We start from the raw sequence: 18,581 nt of genomic DNA on the forward strand, positions 1-18,581 counted from the left end.
GAATTGATGATTTAACAATGCAGGCAGTAGTAGATATGGTAGTATGGCATACAAAACTGCTTCCACCACTGTGTGAAATGGTATCCTCTTCTCCAAGCAACAACCTGTTTAACTCATTTCTTGTACCTTCCCTTGATCCCACAAATAAAGATGAAATATTTGCCCTCTTTTCCTCCCACTCAATTACCTTTTTATTCAAACCTATTGCCTTACAAATAAGTTGCTCCGCTATTTCATGTGCACAGTTTTAAAGAACATATGTATGCATGCAATGATTGCTCCTAGTCTGAAAACAAAACAATTGTGACTCAAATTCTCTCACTTTGCAATCTCATAAAGCTCCAAGCCGCTAAAATTGGTAGAGTACAGTAAAGGTGTGTTAACGTAAATGCGACTCATGCTGACTTGAGAGATTATATTAGTAATTGTCAGATCTTGGATTGATCTATACTCTAATCATTCAAATTTATATATTTATTTGGTCATATATTGTATTATGTTTTGTGCATCATTCCTACTTACATGCATTGTTGGAATAATGTGTAAAAACTACATATTCTTGTTGATAGTAGACTTAAATACAGTAATATATCACAACAAAATACATTGAGGTTTGGCCTTTTGAATACACTTTGTGTTTAATATAGTGGAACAAGTGGCCTTATTTACTAAACACAATCAGCCCCAGCACTAAAAAGCCTCCAAGCCTACTCCCCCACAGTTCAGTGGTGGTTAGGTAACAATGCAGGACTGTTAAATGCATAGAGTCCTCAGAACACTTATTCCATTACTCTCCGGCCTGGCACTATTTTGGGCAACCCAGAACATGAGGCCTTTCTAATTACAAATACTAGCATCTGGTCTATCCAGGCTGGGCTAACTGATTTACTAGCAGGGAGCCAAACAAAAATGATTGCCTCTTGGTGAGAAAATATGTAAGAAATAGATATATATTAAAATATATCCATTATAATAAAATTGTTGCAGATTGCGCTTCTTTCGTACAATGACCATAAGGAAGTTCTTTTTATCGAATAACCGCTTTATATTAAACTGTGCAGTTATATACTCCTACTGGCATAAAACATCTTGCATGTAACTCAACATGAGGAAACTAGAAGATACTGGGCCTGAGTCATTAAGGCAAAAAAGGAGTAAATGTTCTCTGGGACAAACCATGTTACAATGCAAGGGGTGCAAATTAGTTTATTATTTTGCACATAAGTTAAATACTGGCTGTTTTTTCATCTAGCACACAAATACTTGCTAGCTTTATTATTACACTGAAATTTAAAGTTGATCTAGGACATGTCCTACCCCAACTATAAATCTGTCCCCACATTTTAAATTTACCTCCCCTTCCAATGCAACATGGTTTTGCCCAGGTGCAAATGATACTCCTTTTTTATGCTTTGCTCTCCTTAATGACTCTGGCCCACTATGTATAACCCATTTAGGAACAGCTCCACCTGCAGTGCATCCAGTGTAATCACTCATGCAACATTAAGTCAGAATCTGTTGCAATATCTCAAGAAAAATAACAATGTTGTGCTGATATACTTTTTAATTCACTATGCATTCACAGCTTTCACAAGAGTCTGGTTGCCCACTTTTGTTACCGACATGGGGTTCAGAGGTCACAAAAATGTTTCTTTGATCACTGGAGCTGTTTTTTCCCCTTCCTTTGTAGGGGGTCTGCTGCATTGATGAATTTGACAAGATGGATCTGAAAGATCAAGTTGCTATTCATGAAGCAATGGAACAACAAACCATATCAATCACAAAAGCAGGGGTGAAGGTAGGATCTCTACAACACTTCATTAATCATAAAATTACAAGTTACTATTCACCTTTAGAATGGTCTCCAGGGACTGGAGATTAGAAGGATTGGTTGCAATAACCCATGCAGTATCGAAGCCATCGTGTGTTGGAACAATTAGTTGGCGCTTGTATATTACCAGAAATCGCAGTGCAGTAGCTTTTATTCATATCTTAATCAGGATGCCTGGACTATGTGAGGGATTCGGGGCACCTGCAATATCCCTGCTCCTTCCATGTACCTATGATTACTTTAATTTTTTTTGTGTCTCTTTCTCAAAGTACCCTGAGCTGTCCAGGGAAGACAAATATATTTCAAGCCAGATTACTATGGTTTGCGTATAACTGCCCTTGAATGAGATGTTTTCGGGGGACTATAGACAAATTTGTGGACAAATGAATCAAACTTATTTTATACAGAATATTTAAACCTAAATTTCTAAATCAAAGATACCAGAGACTGCCACAAAAAGATCAGTCATTGTTCTGCAACTCCACTTTTTTTTTCTTCTGTTTAAATCAATCGTCATCTCTCTGCTTGCCACGTGTATTAGTCATGTGAAAGAGCCACCACTATTCAAGTAAGGTGGGGAAAAATGTTTAAAAGCACCTTTTGAAAAGTGGACAAGCCCCTTAGTTTATTTACCAGTGGTCAAAGTGGAAATTTATAAGTGGGGGTATGGAAAATATAAGTGAATGGAGTATGACGGCTAGAACATTTATATTTTCGTTAACACTTGTCCCCTCTATGCATTCCCTGACATTACCATTTTTAACCTTTTTCCTTTTACACTTTCTTTTATCTATGCACCTGCACCATCTGCTCCCCTGTCTCTCACATATCCCCCTGCACCACCTGCTCCCCTATCTCTCTCGCTAAACCCCTGCACCATCTGCTTCCCTGTCCCTCTCTTACTCGCAGCAACCACCCCCCTCAGAGCAGAACTGGAAACTGTTACCAGATTGCAGAGAATGGTGCCAGTTTAGAAGTGCTGGTATAACATACTGTCTCATACAGGCACACTTTGAGCACTGATATGTACTATATTCTAGTATATAATATATACATAAGTATGGTTTTTACTGAGATGCTTAGTGGCAACTTTTTTGATGCAGTTCCATAGTCATATATTATCACACTTTAGGATGAATTCAATAACTATGTTAGTTGGATTCTTGTGTGATGAGCCTTCGCAGGGTGTTAGGGCACTAAAACATTGCTGATCAAAAGTCAGTGATATTTACTGGAATATCTCTAAACGCACGCATCATTCAAGGCTCCAAAAGAACTTTGCATTGGATTGTCCCACTGATGCCTCGTAATGAGACTCCGCAGGATGTTAGGGCACTAAATTATTACTGGTACACATCACACGTGGCTCAGGCGGGACTTTGTGTTGAAATGTCAGTATTCAGTACAATAATTTTAATAAGAATTTTTCTGTATTTTCAAATTTTTTTTCGGAAAGCAAGTGACTTTGTATGTTTTTTATTCTAGTGCATTCGAAATCTGAGTAGTTTATAATTTTATGTCTAAGTATAAGAATTTCATGGTTATGCTATATATAAGTAGTTTTTCCTTGTCAAAAACTATTGATTTGCAAAAGCAATGCTAATGTTCACTTCACTTACACATTCCATCATGGTGTTTGTATAGGCTTTATATGTATAATTCACATAGTGCTGCAACTAGTACTAGTAACCTATGAGAAATTATGCAAGTCTGTTTCCAGAATATTTACTGACATTTTGCATGTGTTTGTTCCAAGGCCACATTAAACGCCCGCACTTCCATCTTGGCAGCGGCGAATCCTGTTGGTGGAAGATATGAACGATCAAAATCATTGAAGCATAATATAAATCTTTCAGCTCCAATAATGTCCAGATTTGACCTTTTCTTCATTTTAGTGGATGAATGCAATGAGGTAGTTTTTTTTGGGGTTTTTCTTAAGATATATTTATATTCGCTTCAGGAATACTTTCCCCCCTTCTTTTTGAGTGATGTGTTAGTAGTGAATATACTCAAAAAATTATATATATATATATATATATATATATATATATATATATATATATATATATATATATATATATATATATATATATATATATATATATATATATATATATATATATATATATATATATATATATATATATATATTTATATTATATAATTTTATGGCAAAACTTTAGTCCTAAACAGAATTTGATTTCTTTTGTTTTGAGCAGCATTGTTTTCCAACAGAAATTGACAAACTTAACAGAAATCATCCAAGATCCTCTTCCGAATTCTAAATAAAAATGTGATGCTTTTCCATTAGATTGGTGCACTTTTGATTCCATTCAAAAACTTAAAATTATTGTATATTTAGAAATAAAGACAACCTTTTATATTGAAACTTTTTGTTTATCCGTAATTACTCTGAGTAACATTCGAGAGAATAGTTACAATAAGTAATGAAATTGCTGCTGATTGCCTGTCCCGTTAAATACAATAATTAAGAATACTGTATAAACATAATGTATTTATATTGTTGCAGTGTGAATCTTGATTTCCAATTCTAAAAAAACCTATGTATTTGATTTTCACATTTTTGTGGTTTTATAAATCTATAGAAAACAGGGCTAGGAAATATTGGTTTCAGCATAGTGAATGTATAAAATAAATGAGAAATTGAGTTTGTCTCACCCAAGAGTACAAATTCTTGAATTCTGGGTTATGGACATTAAGCAGTAGTGATATCCCACTTAGTGATTTCCTTAAGTGTATGGGGTGGGTGTTTTGCCCAACAATACGTGGCTTTTTTTTTGGAGACTAATAGCTCTCTACACTGCATTATATGTGACATACTTACATTTTCCAGGGACACTGCACATTAAGTGTCCTTGGAGCAGAGCATGAAAGGAAGGGAACCCTGGGGTAATCTGTAGCTTCAACTATTGGTGCATGAAGTAAGCGCCTCTTATGCCTAATACTTAACCAGTGCATGTACCTTTAATTAGCCCCATCATCCAGGATTTTATGACCGAATTTGAAGGAGTTGCGACATAATTTTGCAACTCTCAAAACATAATTTCACTGACAGCGAAGATTTCAAACATTAGTGCATCAACAGTCATGGACATTAAACCAACTTATCCCTGTGATCAAGAAGTTCATTCTGAAATAAAGTTCTGTAAAGAATAGTGTACCTACAACTAATGTACACTTAGAGTAGCGTACTATTTTCTGAAAATTTAAATTGAATGTTCAGATAAAGAGGTGGAAAATGATTGTTATACAGTGGGCCTAGCAAGTGAGAATACATCAATTAATAAATCCTTATTGATGTCTCGCTCTTCCTTTCCTCAAACTAAGTTTCCAGACATGTTTAAATTTAGCAAGTTATTCAAATAACTTAGATTAGTTCTTACTACTGGTACAATCTAAACATATTATTTTGTTGTAGTTTCTAAGCTTCATACTCTCTACCTGAGAAGCCAAACTATTGAAGCACAAAGTAGCATGCATTTATTTATTTTTTTGAGATTTGGGGGGGGGGGGGGGGAGAAATATAAACTTTGTAATTTGCAGTTCATTTCCTATATATCATATCTGAGAGGAGATAAAGTATAGTGTAGAAAGTAATGTTAATTAATACCCGCCAAGACAATTTTAAAAGCATCAGCGGATAAAATCCATGTTCTGGTCCCGGCTGCGCTTGAGTCATCCTACTAATACATTTCAGAATCAGACTAATCCGGGTGATGTACAGGAGTCACACTCATGGTATTGAATGCCCAATGAGAATTCCTTAGCATCTTTTAATGGGCGAACACACAATTGTTATATTGGCTTGGTTAAACCTTGATTAATCTGATTGTGATATGATGTAATGTCATGATTTGTAGTTTTATTTTCATTTAATTTAGTTTAACAAAGAGTATTAGTAATACATGCATGTAAGGTAACTTTAGTTAATACTAAAAACAACATATTAATAAGCACTCTTATTTTACTTCTGTTATGGTAAAGACAAAATTTTGGGAAAAGGGAGAAGGTATTTATTTAATACTTAGTTGTCCATATAATTTTTTTTTTCTTGTTTTTTTTTAAGGTAACAGATTACGCAATAGCCCGGAGAATAGTTGATTTGCATGCACGGAATGAGGAGTCTATAGAGAGAGTTTATTCAATTGATGATGTTCAGAGATATTTGCTGTTTGCACGCCAGTTCCAGCCAAAAGTAAGTTTAGAATGTCCAAAATGAATGCAAAAGTTAGTATTTCCATTGAATACAAAGCAATTTCTGTGGTAGAGCACCCACAAATCTTTAGTTCACAGCTTTGAAATAGCTACATCCAGGATTGAGATCAGGGGACCAATAAGCTCCAGTCTCTACCTGATGTTGCAGCTTTAAGAGAACAGCTTGTGTATGGTAATGCCACGTAGCAGACAGACAAGGTTTTCATGAAATGATTCTGCTGCGATTAAACAAATGTTTCACTAAAAATCCTCATTGATTTCGGTGGTATACTTGGTAAAAACATGTGTAAGTGCTCTTCAAAGCATTACAAAACAATTGCTCCAAGGGAACATTAGTTTATTAAAGAGCTGTTGAGCAAATCTTGTTTACCCTGTTTTTATGCAGACTGTTAGTTATTCTAATTATTGCAAGTGGCTCTAGTTGTTCAATACATAGTAAACCATGAAAGCAGAGTGATGCAGATTAATTAGCCAAATATGTCTTAACACATGTCAATATGTTCAAACTCAGTTTGTACATATTGGCAGCTAATTAAAGTAATTTGCCCCATGGAAACCAGTTGCAATAATTAGTACTGTATCTGAACTACAGTGCAGATGTAATCTATTACCACAAACTCCCACTAGGTATAGTAGGCATTCTGTGACTTGGACACGTGATTTACACTGAGAAATTGTAAAGTTTCTTCAGTTGGCTATTTTTTCTCCGGAGTGCCATAAACATGATGGGCAAGAACCATCTTTATAATGCAAGGGCACTTTATGCAATTTTTTTGGTGCGAAGGCTAGAATTTCTACAGCAGTATGGAATATTTTCAGGCGATGTGTGCTGATCTTGTGGGAGACCGTAACTCTCCACTCTCCAGGCCGGTTTATTGAAAGAACAGGATATTCAAGTAGTAGCAGAGTAGTAATGCAAGGATCCTGTTAAGGTAATTCAGAACATTTGTGGTATTCATTAAACCTCCTACATGAAACTGAGAAAACAATCCGAGACTGGCTACGGCAAAATGGCCTGATTTAGAGACTGAATTGAAGATATGGATTGAACAGCAAAGGGCAATTGGAATTCCTGCGTCCAAAAAAGATGGTTCAACATGAGGCAAGAAGAGTTGCTGATGAATAAGAAGTTACTAATTTCAAAGGAGGAAACAATTGGTGCTTCAGGTTCATGAAACGGAATGGACTAAGCATGCATACACGCACAAGAATTGCCCAAAATATGCCTGAAAGCTATGAGCAGAAGGTCCTTGAATTTCATTGTTTTGTCATTCAATGTCTGAAGACACATCAGTTTGAGTTGGGACAATTTGCAAATATGGACGAAGTCCCCCTTCAATTTGATGTCCCAAGTAACAGAACTGTTGATAAGAAGGGGTTGAAAACTGTAATTGTGAAGACAAGTTGTCATGTGCAAGCTAATGTTTAGGCATAAATCTGCAAATATATGTTTGTGTATTACTTCCTAGAAATAGTGTGACCTGGTGCTCTTAGAAGCTGTTAGATCAATGGGTTTTGTGGATGTTAAACCACCCAGGGGGGTTGGTAGATAAGGATAGCACCTTATACCATTTATGGCAGGATGGCAAATGTGAATGCCTTTGAGGAGATCTCTTGCAAGACAATGAAATCTCACACATGTTTGGGAGGCCCCAGACAGGCCGACTGCAGAGACTGGGTTGTATGTTAATGACAGATTCAAGCTGAATAAGGGCACAGGAAAAGATCATATCATTTTCTCCAATATCATACATACCAGAGGCATGTGTGGTATGCAGATGAAGGGAAACTTAGGACCTGTTGTGTGAAGGTAAAATCATGTTCGTAAACCATACTGTTGAAAAGTTAGGACGGTGTAAAGAAAACTTGACTTAGAGGTATTCAAACAGCAAAGTCATAAGACCCTAATTTGCATTCTCCCCTCCTGTTGGTTCTGACCTCACAGGGAAGGGGGCTGGGGGGCCCTGTAGCTTGACTTTAAAACTGTATTGAAAATGTAACCCTGGGTTCTTCTTCTGAGGGAGTTTAATTGAAGAGGTTCCATTTTTTCCTGCTCCTCCCGGCACCACAAACTTGATTCTAAGTGAGGTATCAATTCTGTGTTTTATCCTTTTTATTTTATAAGAAACAATTGCACTATATTTGTATGTCATTTTATTATCTTTTTATCTTAAGCATTGTGGATGTATTTTCCATATTAAATTACACTTAATAAGTTCTAGTCTCTGTGTTCTTATGAATTCACGCGACAGTTTGGTCCAGACGCTACCTAATTGAAACTGTGCAAACCTTGTGGTTTAAGTGAACTCTGATTAAAGTAAATTGTGTTGGATTAATGCTAGGGAGAACCGAAGGCTTCCTAAATAAGAGTGTCAGCTCTTATCCGAAACAACCTTGGTGGTGGTAATTAGTATCGCAAAGCTAGTGTGTGGCATAGATAGGGAAGGATTTAATCATTTTAGACAGACCAGGTGGTTGTCTTTGTGGTTGACCCTGTGTCACATATGCGTCACGCAGACTCAGGTGAGTGCTGTTCGTGACAAATTGGTGGCAAGCTTGTGGGATATATTTTTAATTTTTTTTTAAGAACTTAAGTGAATTAGGGTTGTGTGATCCCTGAGAGAGGAAATACAGACTAATTCACCAGAGACTGAACTCAATGCTTAAAACATTATAAGACATACAGCAATTGTTTCTTTCCCTCCCCTTCTCTTTTTTTTCTTATCTTTTTTTTATTTGGCATTAAACTGAGGAAATGGCTGCTGCATATAAACGTTTGACAAAGGAGGCGCTGATTTCAGATTGTGAGGATGCAGGAATTCCCACCAGTGGCAAAAGTAAGGAGCAATTGATTGAAGCTCTTGTACAGAGGGATGAACATCAACTCACAGTTGTGTCCGAGGAAGAGCATAGCCAGGACTCAGGAGCGGACCTGACTGTGGATATTCCTCAAAACCAGGGACGGTTAATTTCGGATGATTCTAATGGTTCATGTGTGGACACTGCTATGGATGTTTATATGCAAACTGCCCTAAAATATTTGGGCCCAGCGGACATTACAACTAAAATGCAACTCATACAGCAGTTCCAGGAGAAGGAAGCTGCTGACCGTCAGGAGAGAGAGAGACACGCTGCTATGGAGGCAGCAGAGAGACACGCTGCTATGGAGGCAGCAGAGAGGCACGCTGCTATGGAGGCAGCAGAGAGGCGCGCTGCTATGGAGGCAGCGGAGCGCCAAGCAGAGCGACAGGCAGAAAGAGAATCTGCCGAGCGAGAGGCAGAGAGGAGATATGAGCTGGAGCTTGCGAAGCTCAAACGCCAGCCAGAGACCAGAGATGCTGGTATTAGCAGACCCCGTCCTGAGAATTTCCCTGTATTGGAAAAAGATGGGGATTTGGATACTTTTTTGCGAGGTTTTGAAAAGACATGCAGACAGTATGGACTTGCCAAAGATCAGTGGGCACAATATTTAACCCCTGGTTTGCGAGGTAAAGCATTAGAAGCCTTTGCAGATCTTCCACCTGAGATGGACGGAAATTATGAGGCAATCAAAAGTGCCCTGTTGCAACGCTTTAACATCACCCCAGAGGCGCATAGGCAGAAATTCAGAGATTTAAAACGCAGTGCCTCTGACACATATTCAGGACTTGTGGCCCAGCTGATGTGAAGGAATGGGTAGTGGATCGTGATCCTACATCATCTGCGGAAGCAGCTAGACTGGCTGACAAGTACACTGTCACCCGGGCACCTGCAGCTAAAAGAGGAACTTTTGTGCCAGGGCAGTCGGCCTGGAAAGGGGGCCGGCCAGGAGGATCAACGCCACCCCCCTCAACGCCACTGTTTCTTCATCTCTTGGGAGGGTTGGGGCAAAGCCTGCTGTGGGAGACACCCGCAGGTGTTTTGTGTGCAACCAGGTGGGGCACATTAGTACCGCTTGTCCAGAGAAGAAGACCAGTTCACCCTCCGCTGGTGGGGGACCTTCCCTGCAATCTTCACCAGCTGTCCTGTGTGTTGCGGGACCAGAAGGGGGCCGGAAGGACAACATACAAACAGTCACTGTGGGTGACAAGGTAACTGTGGGGTTAAGAGACACTGGTGCGGATGTTACATTAGTTCATTCAGAACTGGTAGGGTTAGAGGACTTCATTCCAGGAAAATGTATTTCTGTGAAAGGGGTGGGTGGAATTCACCTAACGGTACCTGTAGCCAAAGTTTACCTTGATTGGGGTGCTGGAAGAGGTATAAGGGATGTCGGGGTCTCAGATAATATGCCTATAGATGTGTTACTGGGGACAGATTTAGGAAGAATGTTGTCTCAGTATGTCTGTAATGACGATGTCAATGCCACCCCTGTTACTGTGTCAGAATCAACTGAAAGTACCAAAGTTTGTTCCCAGGTAGCAGGAGGTGACAAGGAAAAGGTCTGTTTAATTGCACCTGAAAGGTGTAAACCAGGATGTGACAGGGACAGGGAATGTCTTAATATACCTTATGTAGGTAATGATGCTAATGTCACTGTGTTAGAATCAGCTAAGAATACCAACGTTTGTTCCCAGGCAGCAGGGTGTGACAGGGAACGGAAATGCCATATTATACCTGAAGTGTGTAATGATTTTAATGCCGCCCATGTTACAGTACCAGAACCTGCTGAGAGTAACCATGTTTTTTCCCAGGCACCAGGAGGTGACAAGGAAAGAGAATGTATTATTGTACCTAATGCGAATAATGAGGATAATGCCAATAACAGTATTGTGTTAGAATCCAAACCTGTCTTCACACTGACATCTTGTCATGGGATAGGGACAGCGGACATTGTTATTGCAGAAATTGGCATTAATACTGGTGTAAACATTATGCTTACTAGAAATGGGTCAGATGCCCATGTGATTACTTCTGTTGTGCTAGAGAAAGACAATGTTTCTACCCAGGTAATATGCCCAGAAGATGCTGTACAAGGTAACTGGGAGGGCGGGCAGAGTGAAGATGTATATTCTGTGCCTAAACCAGCTGCACACAGAGCTCGTGAGCATGGGGGGGAGACACCTAGTCCTGACCAACGGGAAATAGCGAGTGACAGCAATCCTTACCTTGCTGCTGGGACCTGTAGTTCGAATGTTCACCACTCAGATCTACATCTGAGTTCTGACCATTCATCTGAGTTTTCTATAGAGACAGGGGGGTCAGTGGCTAGCCCACTCTCACTTAGCCAGCCGTCTAACAGCTTAGAGGAGGTAGATGAGGGGCCCAAACTCCCTGTTACTCTACACCCCCAGATAGATGAGTCCAAGAGGGAGGGGAGCATCCTGTTCCGTAGCCCCCAAGATAAGAATTGCATAGTGTGTCCCCACCTAGAAGTGCAGTGTCAGGAATCCCAGGCCATTGTTCCCTCAGGCTTTAACTTAGAGGACATGAGAATTAGAGACAAAGTGCACACTGCAACAGGGTTGGTACATGAGAACATGACGCAGGCCCAGACAAACCAGAAGCAGTGGTATGATCCCCCTGCCAAGATGATAGAGAGAAATTTTCATGATAATCTGTTGAAGGCTCCTAATGACAGTGATGCGTGTGCCCTGACAGTCTGTAGATTGCCAGATGAGGGGAAGAAGGACTTGCCATTGGATCTAGTAGCTGCAGCGCAAGGGATAGGACCCTTTAAGAATACAGAGGTTAGCCCACAGATATTGCCAGACCAGAATTCCCAGCAGTCTGAGATATGTAACCCCTTTTTAACCCTTCTCCCCAGAGAACCTATTGAGACCCGGCTAACAGCTATTCCATTTGAACCAGGTGGGATCTGTGGGAGATGGCTTGGGCTATGACCTGTCAGTCAATTCCCATGCCATCTCTTAAAAAGGGAAGGTGTCATGTGCAAGCTAATGTTTAGGCATAAATCTGCAAATATATGTTTGTGTATTACTTCCTAGAAATAGTGTGACCTGGTGCTCTTAGAAGCTGTTAGATCAATGGGTTTTGTGGATGTTAAACCACCCAGGGGGGTTGGTAGATAAGGATAGCACCTTATACCATTTATGGCAGGATGGCAAATGTGAATGCCTTTGAGGAGATCTCTTGCAAGACAATGAAATCTCACACATGTTTGGGAGGCCCCAGACAGGCCGACTGCAGAGACTGGGTTGTATGTTAATGACAGATTCAAGCTGAATAAGGGCACAGGAAAAGATCATATCATTTTCTCCAATATCATACATACCAGAGGCATGTGTGGTATGCAGATGAAGGGAAACTTAGGACCTGTTGTGTGAAGGTAAAATCATGTTCGTAAACCATACTGTTGAAAAGTTAGGACGGTGTAAAGAAAACTTGACTTAGAGGTATTCAAACAGCAAAGTCATAAGACCCTAATTTGCATTCTCCCCTCCTGTTGGTTCTGACCTCACAGGGAAGGGGGCTGGGGGGCCCTGTAGCTTGACTTTAAAACTGTATTGAAAATGTAACCCTGGGTTCTTCTTCTGAGGGAGTTTAATTGAAGAGGTTCCATTTTTTCCTGCTCCTCCCGGCACCACAAACTTGATTCTAAGTGAGGTATCAATTCTGTGTTTTATCCTTTTTATTTTATAAGAAACAATTGCACTATATTTGTATGTCATTTTATTATCTTTTTATCTTAAGCATTGTGGATGTATTTTCCATATTAAATTACACTTAATAAGTTCTAGTCTCTGTGTTCTTATGAATTCACGCGACAGTTTGGTCCAGACGCTACCTAATTGAAACTGTGCAAACCTTGTGGTTTAAGTGAACTCTGATTAAAGTAAATTGTGTTGGATTAATGCTAGGGAGAACCGAAGGCTTCCTAAATAAGAGTGTCAGCTCTTATCCGAAACAACCTTGGTGGTGGTAATTAGTATCGCAAAGCTAGTGTGTGGCATAGATAGGGAAGGATTTAATCATTTTAGACAGACCAGGTGGTTGTCTTTGTGGTTGACCCTGTGTCACATATGCGTCACGCAGACTCAGGTGAGTGCTGTTCGTGACACAAGTGGACATAAAAAGAGCCATTATACAATTCTTGCTGCTTGTTCCGACAGAACAAAGCTGCCTCCTATCAGGGCCCTCTTAACAACATTTTGGGCCCTGGGCAAAGCAGTGCACCGGGGTATGGAGATATTATATATATATATATATATATATATATGCATGCCCTGCAGCCCAGGGGGACCGTCGGAGGCAGCAAAAAAAACAAACCTAAAAAAAAGACAATACTTACCTTGCGGTCAGCTGGCGATCCGGCTCCCTCCATGGTCCCCTCCTACGTCGCTCTCCGCAATGGATGTCGGGTGGGCGTGATAACGTCACACCCGACATGCACTGCGAGCGCCGCACGGAGGAGGAGACCATGGAGGGAGCCGGATCAGCAGCTGACAGCAAGGTAAGTATTGTCTTTTTTTTAGGTTTGTTTTTTTCGCTGCCTCCGACGGGCCCCCTTGGGCTGCAGGGCCCCCGGGCACCTGCACATTGTGCCCAATGGGAAAGATGGCCCTGCCTCCTATGCTGATTTTCAAACGCAAAACATGCCAAAAGACATTCCTCGAGAAGTGATTGTCCACGTTCATGACAAGGGTTGGACGGATCAGGATGGGATGAAGATCTGGTTTGAGAAAGTTTGGAGCAGGAGACCAAGTGGGCTCTTACGAAAACCTGCCCTATTGGTGCTTGATTAGTTCAGGGCACACAAAACAAACACAAAGAAATTGCTGCAGAGCAAAAAACAAAACTTGCCCTCACACCTGGAGGCTTAACATCCCAGCTCCAACCACTTGATATGAGCATTAACAAACCCTTCAAAGCTACCATGAAAGACGAATGGAACCAATGGAGGAAGTCTTCTGGGGACAATTTGATAGCAGCAGGAAGAGTGAAGAAACCAGTTATAGGAGACGTTTGTACCTGGGTGAAAAGATCCTGCGATAATATAACGATTGAGATCGTTAAGTCATTTAACAAGTGTGGCATTTCAAATGCCATAGATGGAACTGAGGATGAGGCAATATATGTAGACAGTGATTCGTCATCAAACACAGATGAGGACAAGCTAATGGATGGGAGTTTTGACAGTGAATTTTATGAAGAATAAAACTTTACAACTACTCATCAGAGTTCAATAACTTTATGTAATACTTTTTAAAAAAAAAATCGGGCCCCAAAATTGAGGTTCGTCTTATACATGGGAGCGTCTTATACATGGGGAGATACAGTAAGTTGTTTAGTTAAGTTTTGCACCTGTTGGTGGGAAAAGGTGCTTACAGGCATTTTTCAGGTTCTTTACTCCAAAATTATGGTGTACAGAGAAGACTGCAATTGTGGCATTTTGGATAAATTATGGAGTGAGGCCAAGAGAGGATGGCTGCCTACAGAAATTGCTTTTTCTGCATGGTTGGTGAAAATCTGTATTTCAGTTTTTCAGTAAATAGCCATATATCAAATGACGTCCCCATATATCCAATGTCACCCATGAAGGAGGAGAAGCACTGCATTGCTAGAGAAATAATGATGGCTAATGAGTAGCACAGAACTCTGATTATGATTTGACTAGGCCTCAAACTTGGCTAATGCTAGCTGTTGTGATTCACCAAAATTCACCAGAACATTAATGTATTGGAAGTTTCAACCAAACAGGAACTAGCAGGTGTAGCAGCTTGATACATTCAAAAAGTGTTAATATCTTAATTTTATTTTTTGATTAAGAGACTGTCATTGGATACATTCAGGGGAAGGATAACATTTGCTCTTTTGGAAACTTTCTTGTTTATGCAGACTAGGACAGGCACTGAGATGAACAACACTTTCTTACATGTAATGAACTCACTAATGTTGGCCCCTGTAACAGAAACAAGCAGACATGTTCATCATGTGTTGATAAATTTTCCACATAACTCTGTTATCATAAAAATAAGAAAAAGAAACAGGATTTCAATTTTATTGAAAACTTAATTTGTTGGATTTTCGGAGACAAAGGTGAAATATTGGTTAAAATACTGGTGTGTATGTAATGTGTATTAAAAGATAATAACGGCGGACCCCACAGTGGTGTTACTGGCTATTAACTAGAGCAGAGCCTTTTTTTAATATGTCGCAGTTTCCCATTAAACTGTATTATAACACGCACAATATACCAACTAATAGTTGATCTACAATGGGTGTCCCAATGACCATATGAAATACTGGATCTCTTAAATGCTCACAAATTGATTCAAACAAAGTCCAAGGTTGTATAGTTGTGGGGTTAGTTACATATGTGAATAAACTAAAATTGCTGATGCATGCACAGGTACCAGTCTACTTCCAGGTAGAATCTTAAATGTATAAATGTTTGGTGCTGTACAATAGGTTCCAATGTTTACCACCTATATAGCTGTATCCTGATTAAATACCGGACCTCATAGTGCTCAATTCTTACGGAGTACGATTCACAAATAGTCTATAGTGTCAAGCTTTACCTTATATTAATATATACACGCTCACTCCATTTTAAGCTCCCAACTTACTGCTTGGTTCTATTGGGGATGCAGCTGATGGAGGCTTTCTTATATAAATCGTGAAAAAGAGTGGCTATTTACTTTTACTGCATATTAAAGGTGTTTGTGTGTAGCATATCATTTGATGGTGTATTTCACAAGGAAAAAAAATCTGACAAATTGAATTGTGCTTATTCGCTACACAGGCTGCTGTGAATATTTGCCTTTTATATTTATGCTAGCAAAAGTAGTAACAAGAGTTTTACTCTTCTCTAATTAAAGGAGTGAGATTTGGGTTATATGTTGAGTGCTGCAGACTTGTATGCTTGACAAAGCTGCTATTGTAACTATGGTAGCACACTCCTGAAGTCCACTTGTGGATTGAGTTGTCTGTTCTTTGGGACATATCTCATTCAGAACAGGCTTTTTGCTGCCAATTTAAAGTTTATAAATAGTGCTTTAAATAAAAGGTTGTGAGTTTATTGAAAAGATATTTCAGTTGTATTTAGACTTTGATTGAACAGTGATGGTGATCAAGGGGAAGAGTTGATATTGGTGGATGGGTTTTTTAAATATATTTTTGTGTATCTTTTAAGGAAATTGAGTTGTGAGTATTGGTCTGATTTCTAGTTTCATAGTGGCACAAAAATGAACTTTAAGGATGCAACCTCAGGTTAGTTGCATTTAGATGTGCCGTTTTATAAATGACTTAATCTGTGGATATGCAATACCTCTTTAGATACGCAAATGGGCCTATCTGCCTGGTGATTTTCAAGGTGCATGGCCACTTCAGCCTTTGAAAATATGCCTGCTACAGCCAGTGTCGGACTGGCCTGCCGGGGAGCCGGGGTATCCCCCGGGAGGCCCTGTTGCCTGATAACCCCGCCCTCTTTGTTGGTGAGGCAGAGCAGAGAATTACCGAGTTGCGGTCAGTCTACATATGAAACGGAGACTGTCAAACTAATCCCTGCCTACAGCCAGCACGTGAGAACACTTCCTGCTCCTGAGACAGAGAGAGGCAGAAATGCTTCACAGTGACACAGATCTCAGATTACTCCTTCTGCTGTAGTTGCAGGCGTCCTGTAGTCATAAAGTTGCCATCCTAACTGCAGTGTGAGTCCGTGTAATCAGTAAGTAATAAATCGTGCAAACTTCTCTAGAGCTCTCCACTGTGTGACCTCGGAGGGAGGGAGATAAATTAGAATGGCTTCATTGCAATATACGTCTTCAGTGCCTCTATAAAAGGATCCTATTGCAGCTGACCAATGAATGGATTCCTAATAAACTAGTAACCAAATTCACTGTTTATATCATGTTCCATGTTTATTTGTTTTCAATCAATTGTGGGACTCTATTCCCTATAGAAGCATATCTTAATCAGAATAAAACACATTCAGACAGTTAGGTCCTTATAGGATTGCATCTGCTATATGCTTTAATATTAATGTTTTGCTTTTGTCCTTTGTAGTGGCATTGGATTATTATTGAGTGTACATTTTGTGGGTAGATCATTTTTTAGAGTCCTGTTTTTATTTGCCAGTGTCTAGAGTGTAATTAGATTTATGTAATATTTTAAATGTGCATATATTTTTATGCTAATAATTTTGTGGTCTCCATAGTGCTTCATGGATATATTAATTTTTAGTCTATACCCTTATATTGTGGTTTTCATATGATGAATGGTTGATCTCTAGTACTGTAGTATAGCATTTGTTTTCTGTGTACACTATGAGGGGAGAGAACACTAACCACAAAGAATGGACAGCACACAAATAGCTGATGATGATTGATTGTATTCAATTCATCCCTCCCCTTTCCCTGTCTCCCCTGTTTCACACAGTGCCCTCCATGCTGCATTTGCTCCCCTTCACTTACTTTCCTATTGACTTCTTTCTTCTCTTCTGTCTTTTCCTTCGCGGCTCCTCACTGCAAATGTCCTCTTTTTCTTTATGGACCATACTAAGGTGCTATACGTTGTCCTCCATGGCCTGACCCCATCCCCTTTAATGACTGACCACAACCCCTCTTACAGTTGGCCACACCCCATTGTAGTGGGCCCCTACCGCTGCATTTCCCCCGGTGGGCCCTTCATGTCCCAGTCCGACACTGGCTACAGCAGTATGCACTTGGCTTTCCAGTTGATGAATGCTCAGGAAAATGTGCTGGGTGGAAACAATAGGAACTTTTTAGTCCAATGTACGATCTCTTTAGTTTCACTACCTTTATTTATTTCAATTAGATTACATATTAGATTATTTTTTGTTCTAAAATATTATGTCCGTACGTATTTGCAATAAAGATTCTCTAATGTGATTGCTGTAGTTTCAAAGCACACAGGTTTTATTCTCAAAATATTACAAGGCAAAATTTGACATGCTTATAACATTGGCACCAAAACAAGCACTTCTATCAGAACACACTAGTTTCCAAAGCCAGAGGTGAACAATTTATATACTGTACAGTTGTAAAAAAGCAGTGACATCACAAAGATACAGGGTTACAGTATTAAGATCCACATTCATAGGTCTGTGGGTCATGACCTCCCAAGAACTTGACGTACCATTGCTTGATTCCTCTGCAATGGTCATTTTTCCTTGAAGTGGCCAGGATTGCTACCTCAGGCTCCTGCCTCTAGACCTGTATAAACCAGATCTTTTATGACCCCTCTGGACATGCTATTTGGTGTATGAAAAGTAATATTATTTATAACTAGCAATCGCAATGTGCGAACACTACATAAATAATACCGGAAACATTCTCATGCAATTGCCAACAGATTGATACAAACTCAAAGATTACTTAATAGCCTCTTCACCACATTAAAGTGGTGAAGAGGCTATATTTTAATATAAAATATAAACATCGTTAAATGTTGCTGCGATAATAATTGTTACGTATTAATCGCATCGCAACTGATTGTAGTGTATAGAAATTGATAACCATCTTCGTCCAATTATTAAACTTCAACAGCTCCTATAGCCTAGCCGCATGTATGTCTCAAATCATGACTGGTATGTCTTTATTGCATGTTACTT

General features: G+C 39.5%; 1 protein-coding gene across 2 annotated transcripts in view; it reads left to right on the top strand.

Moving 5' to 3' along the window:
- LOC142157724 (maternal DNA replication licensing factor mcm6) overlaps positions 1-18,581 on the top strand; it is a 140,601-nt gene that overhangs the window by 87,804 nt on the left and 34,216 nt on the right. Inside the window, exons 10-12 of one of the 2 annotated variants that reach the window (XM_075211297.1) lie at positions 1,691-1,798; positions 3,588-3,743; positions 5,919-6,047. In XM_075211297.1, the coding sequence (XP_075067398.1) occupies positions 1,691-1,798; positions 3,588-3,743; positions 5,919-6,047 (393 nt within the window). The remainder of the gene's footprint in view (positions 1-1,690; positions 1,799-3,587; positions 3,744-5,918; positions 6,048-18,581) is intronic. The other variant, XM_075211298.1, reaches the window with a different exon arrangement.

This window comes from Mixophyes fleayi, chromosome 5, assembly GCF_038048845.1.
Source record: "Mixophyes fleayi isolate aMixFle1 chromosome 5, aMixFle1.hap1, whole genome shotgun sequence".
Lineage (NCBI taxonomy): Eukaryota > Metazoa > Chordata > Amphibia > Anura > Limnodynastidae > Mixophyes > Mixophyes fleayi.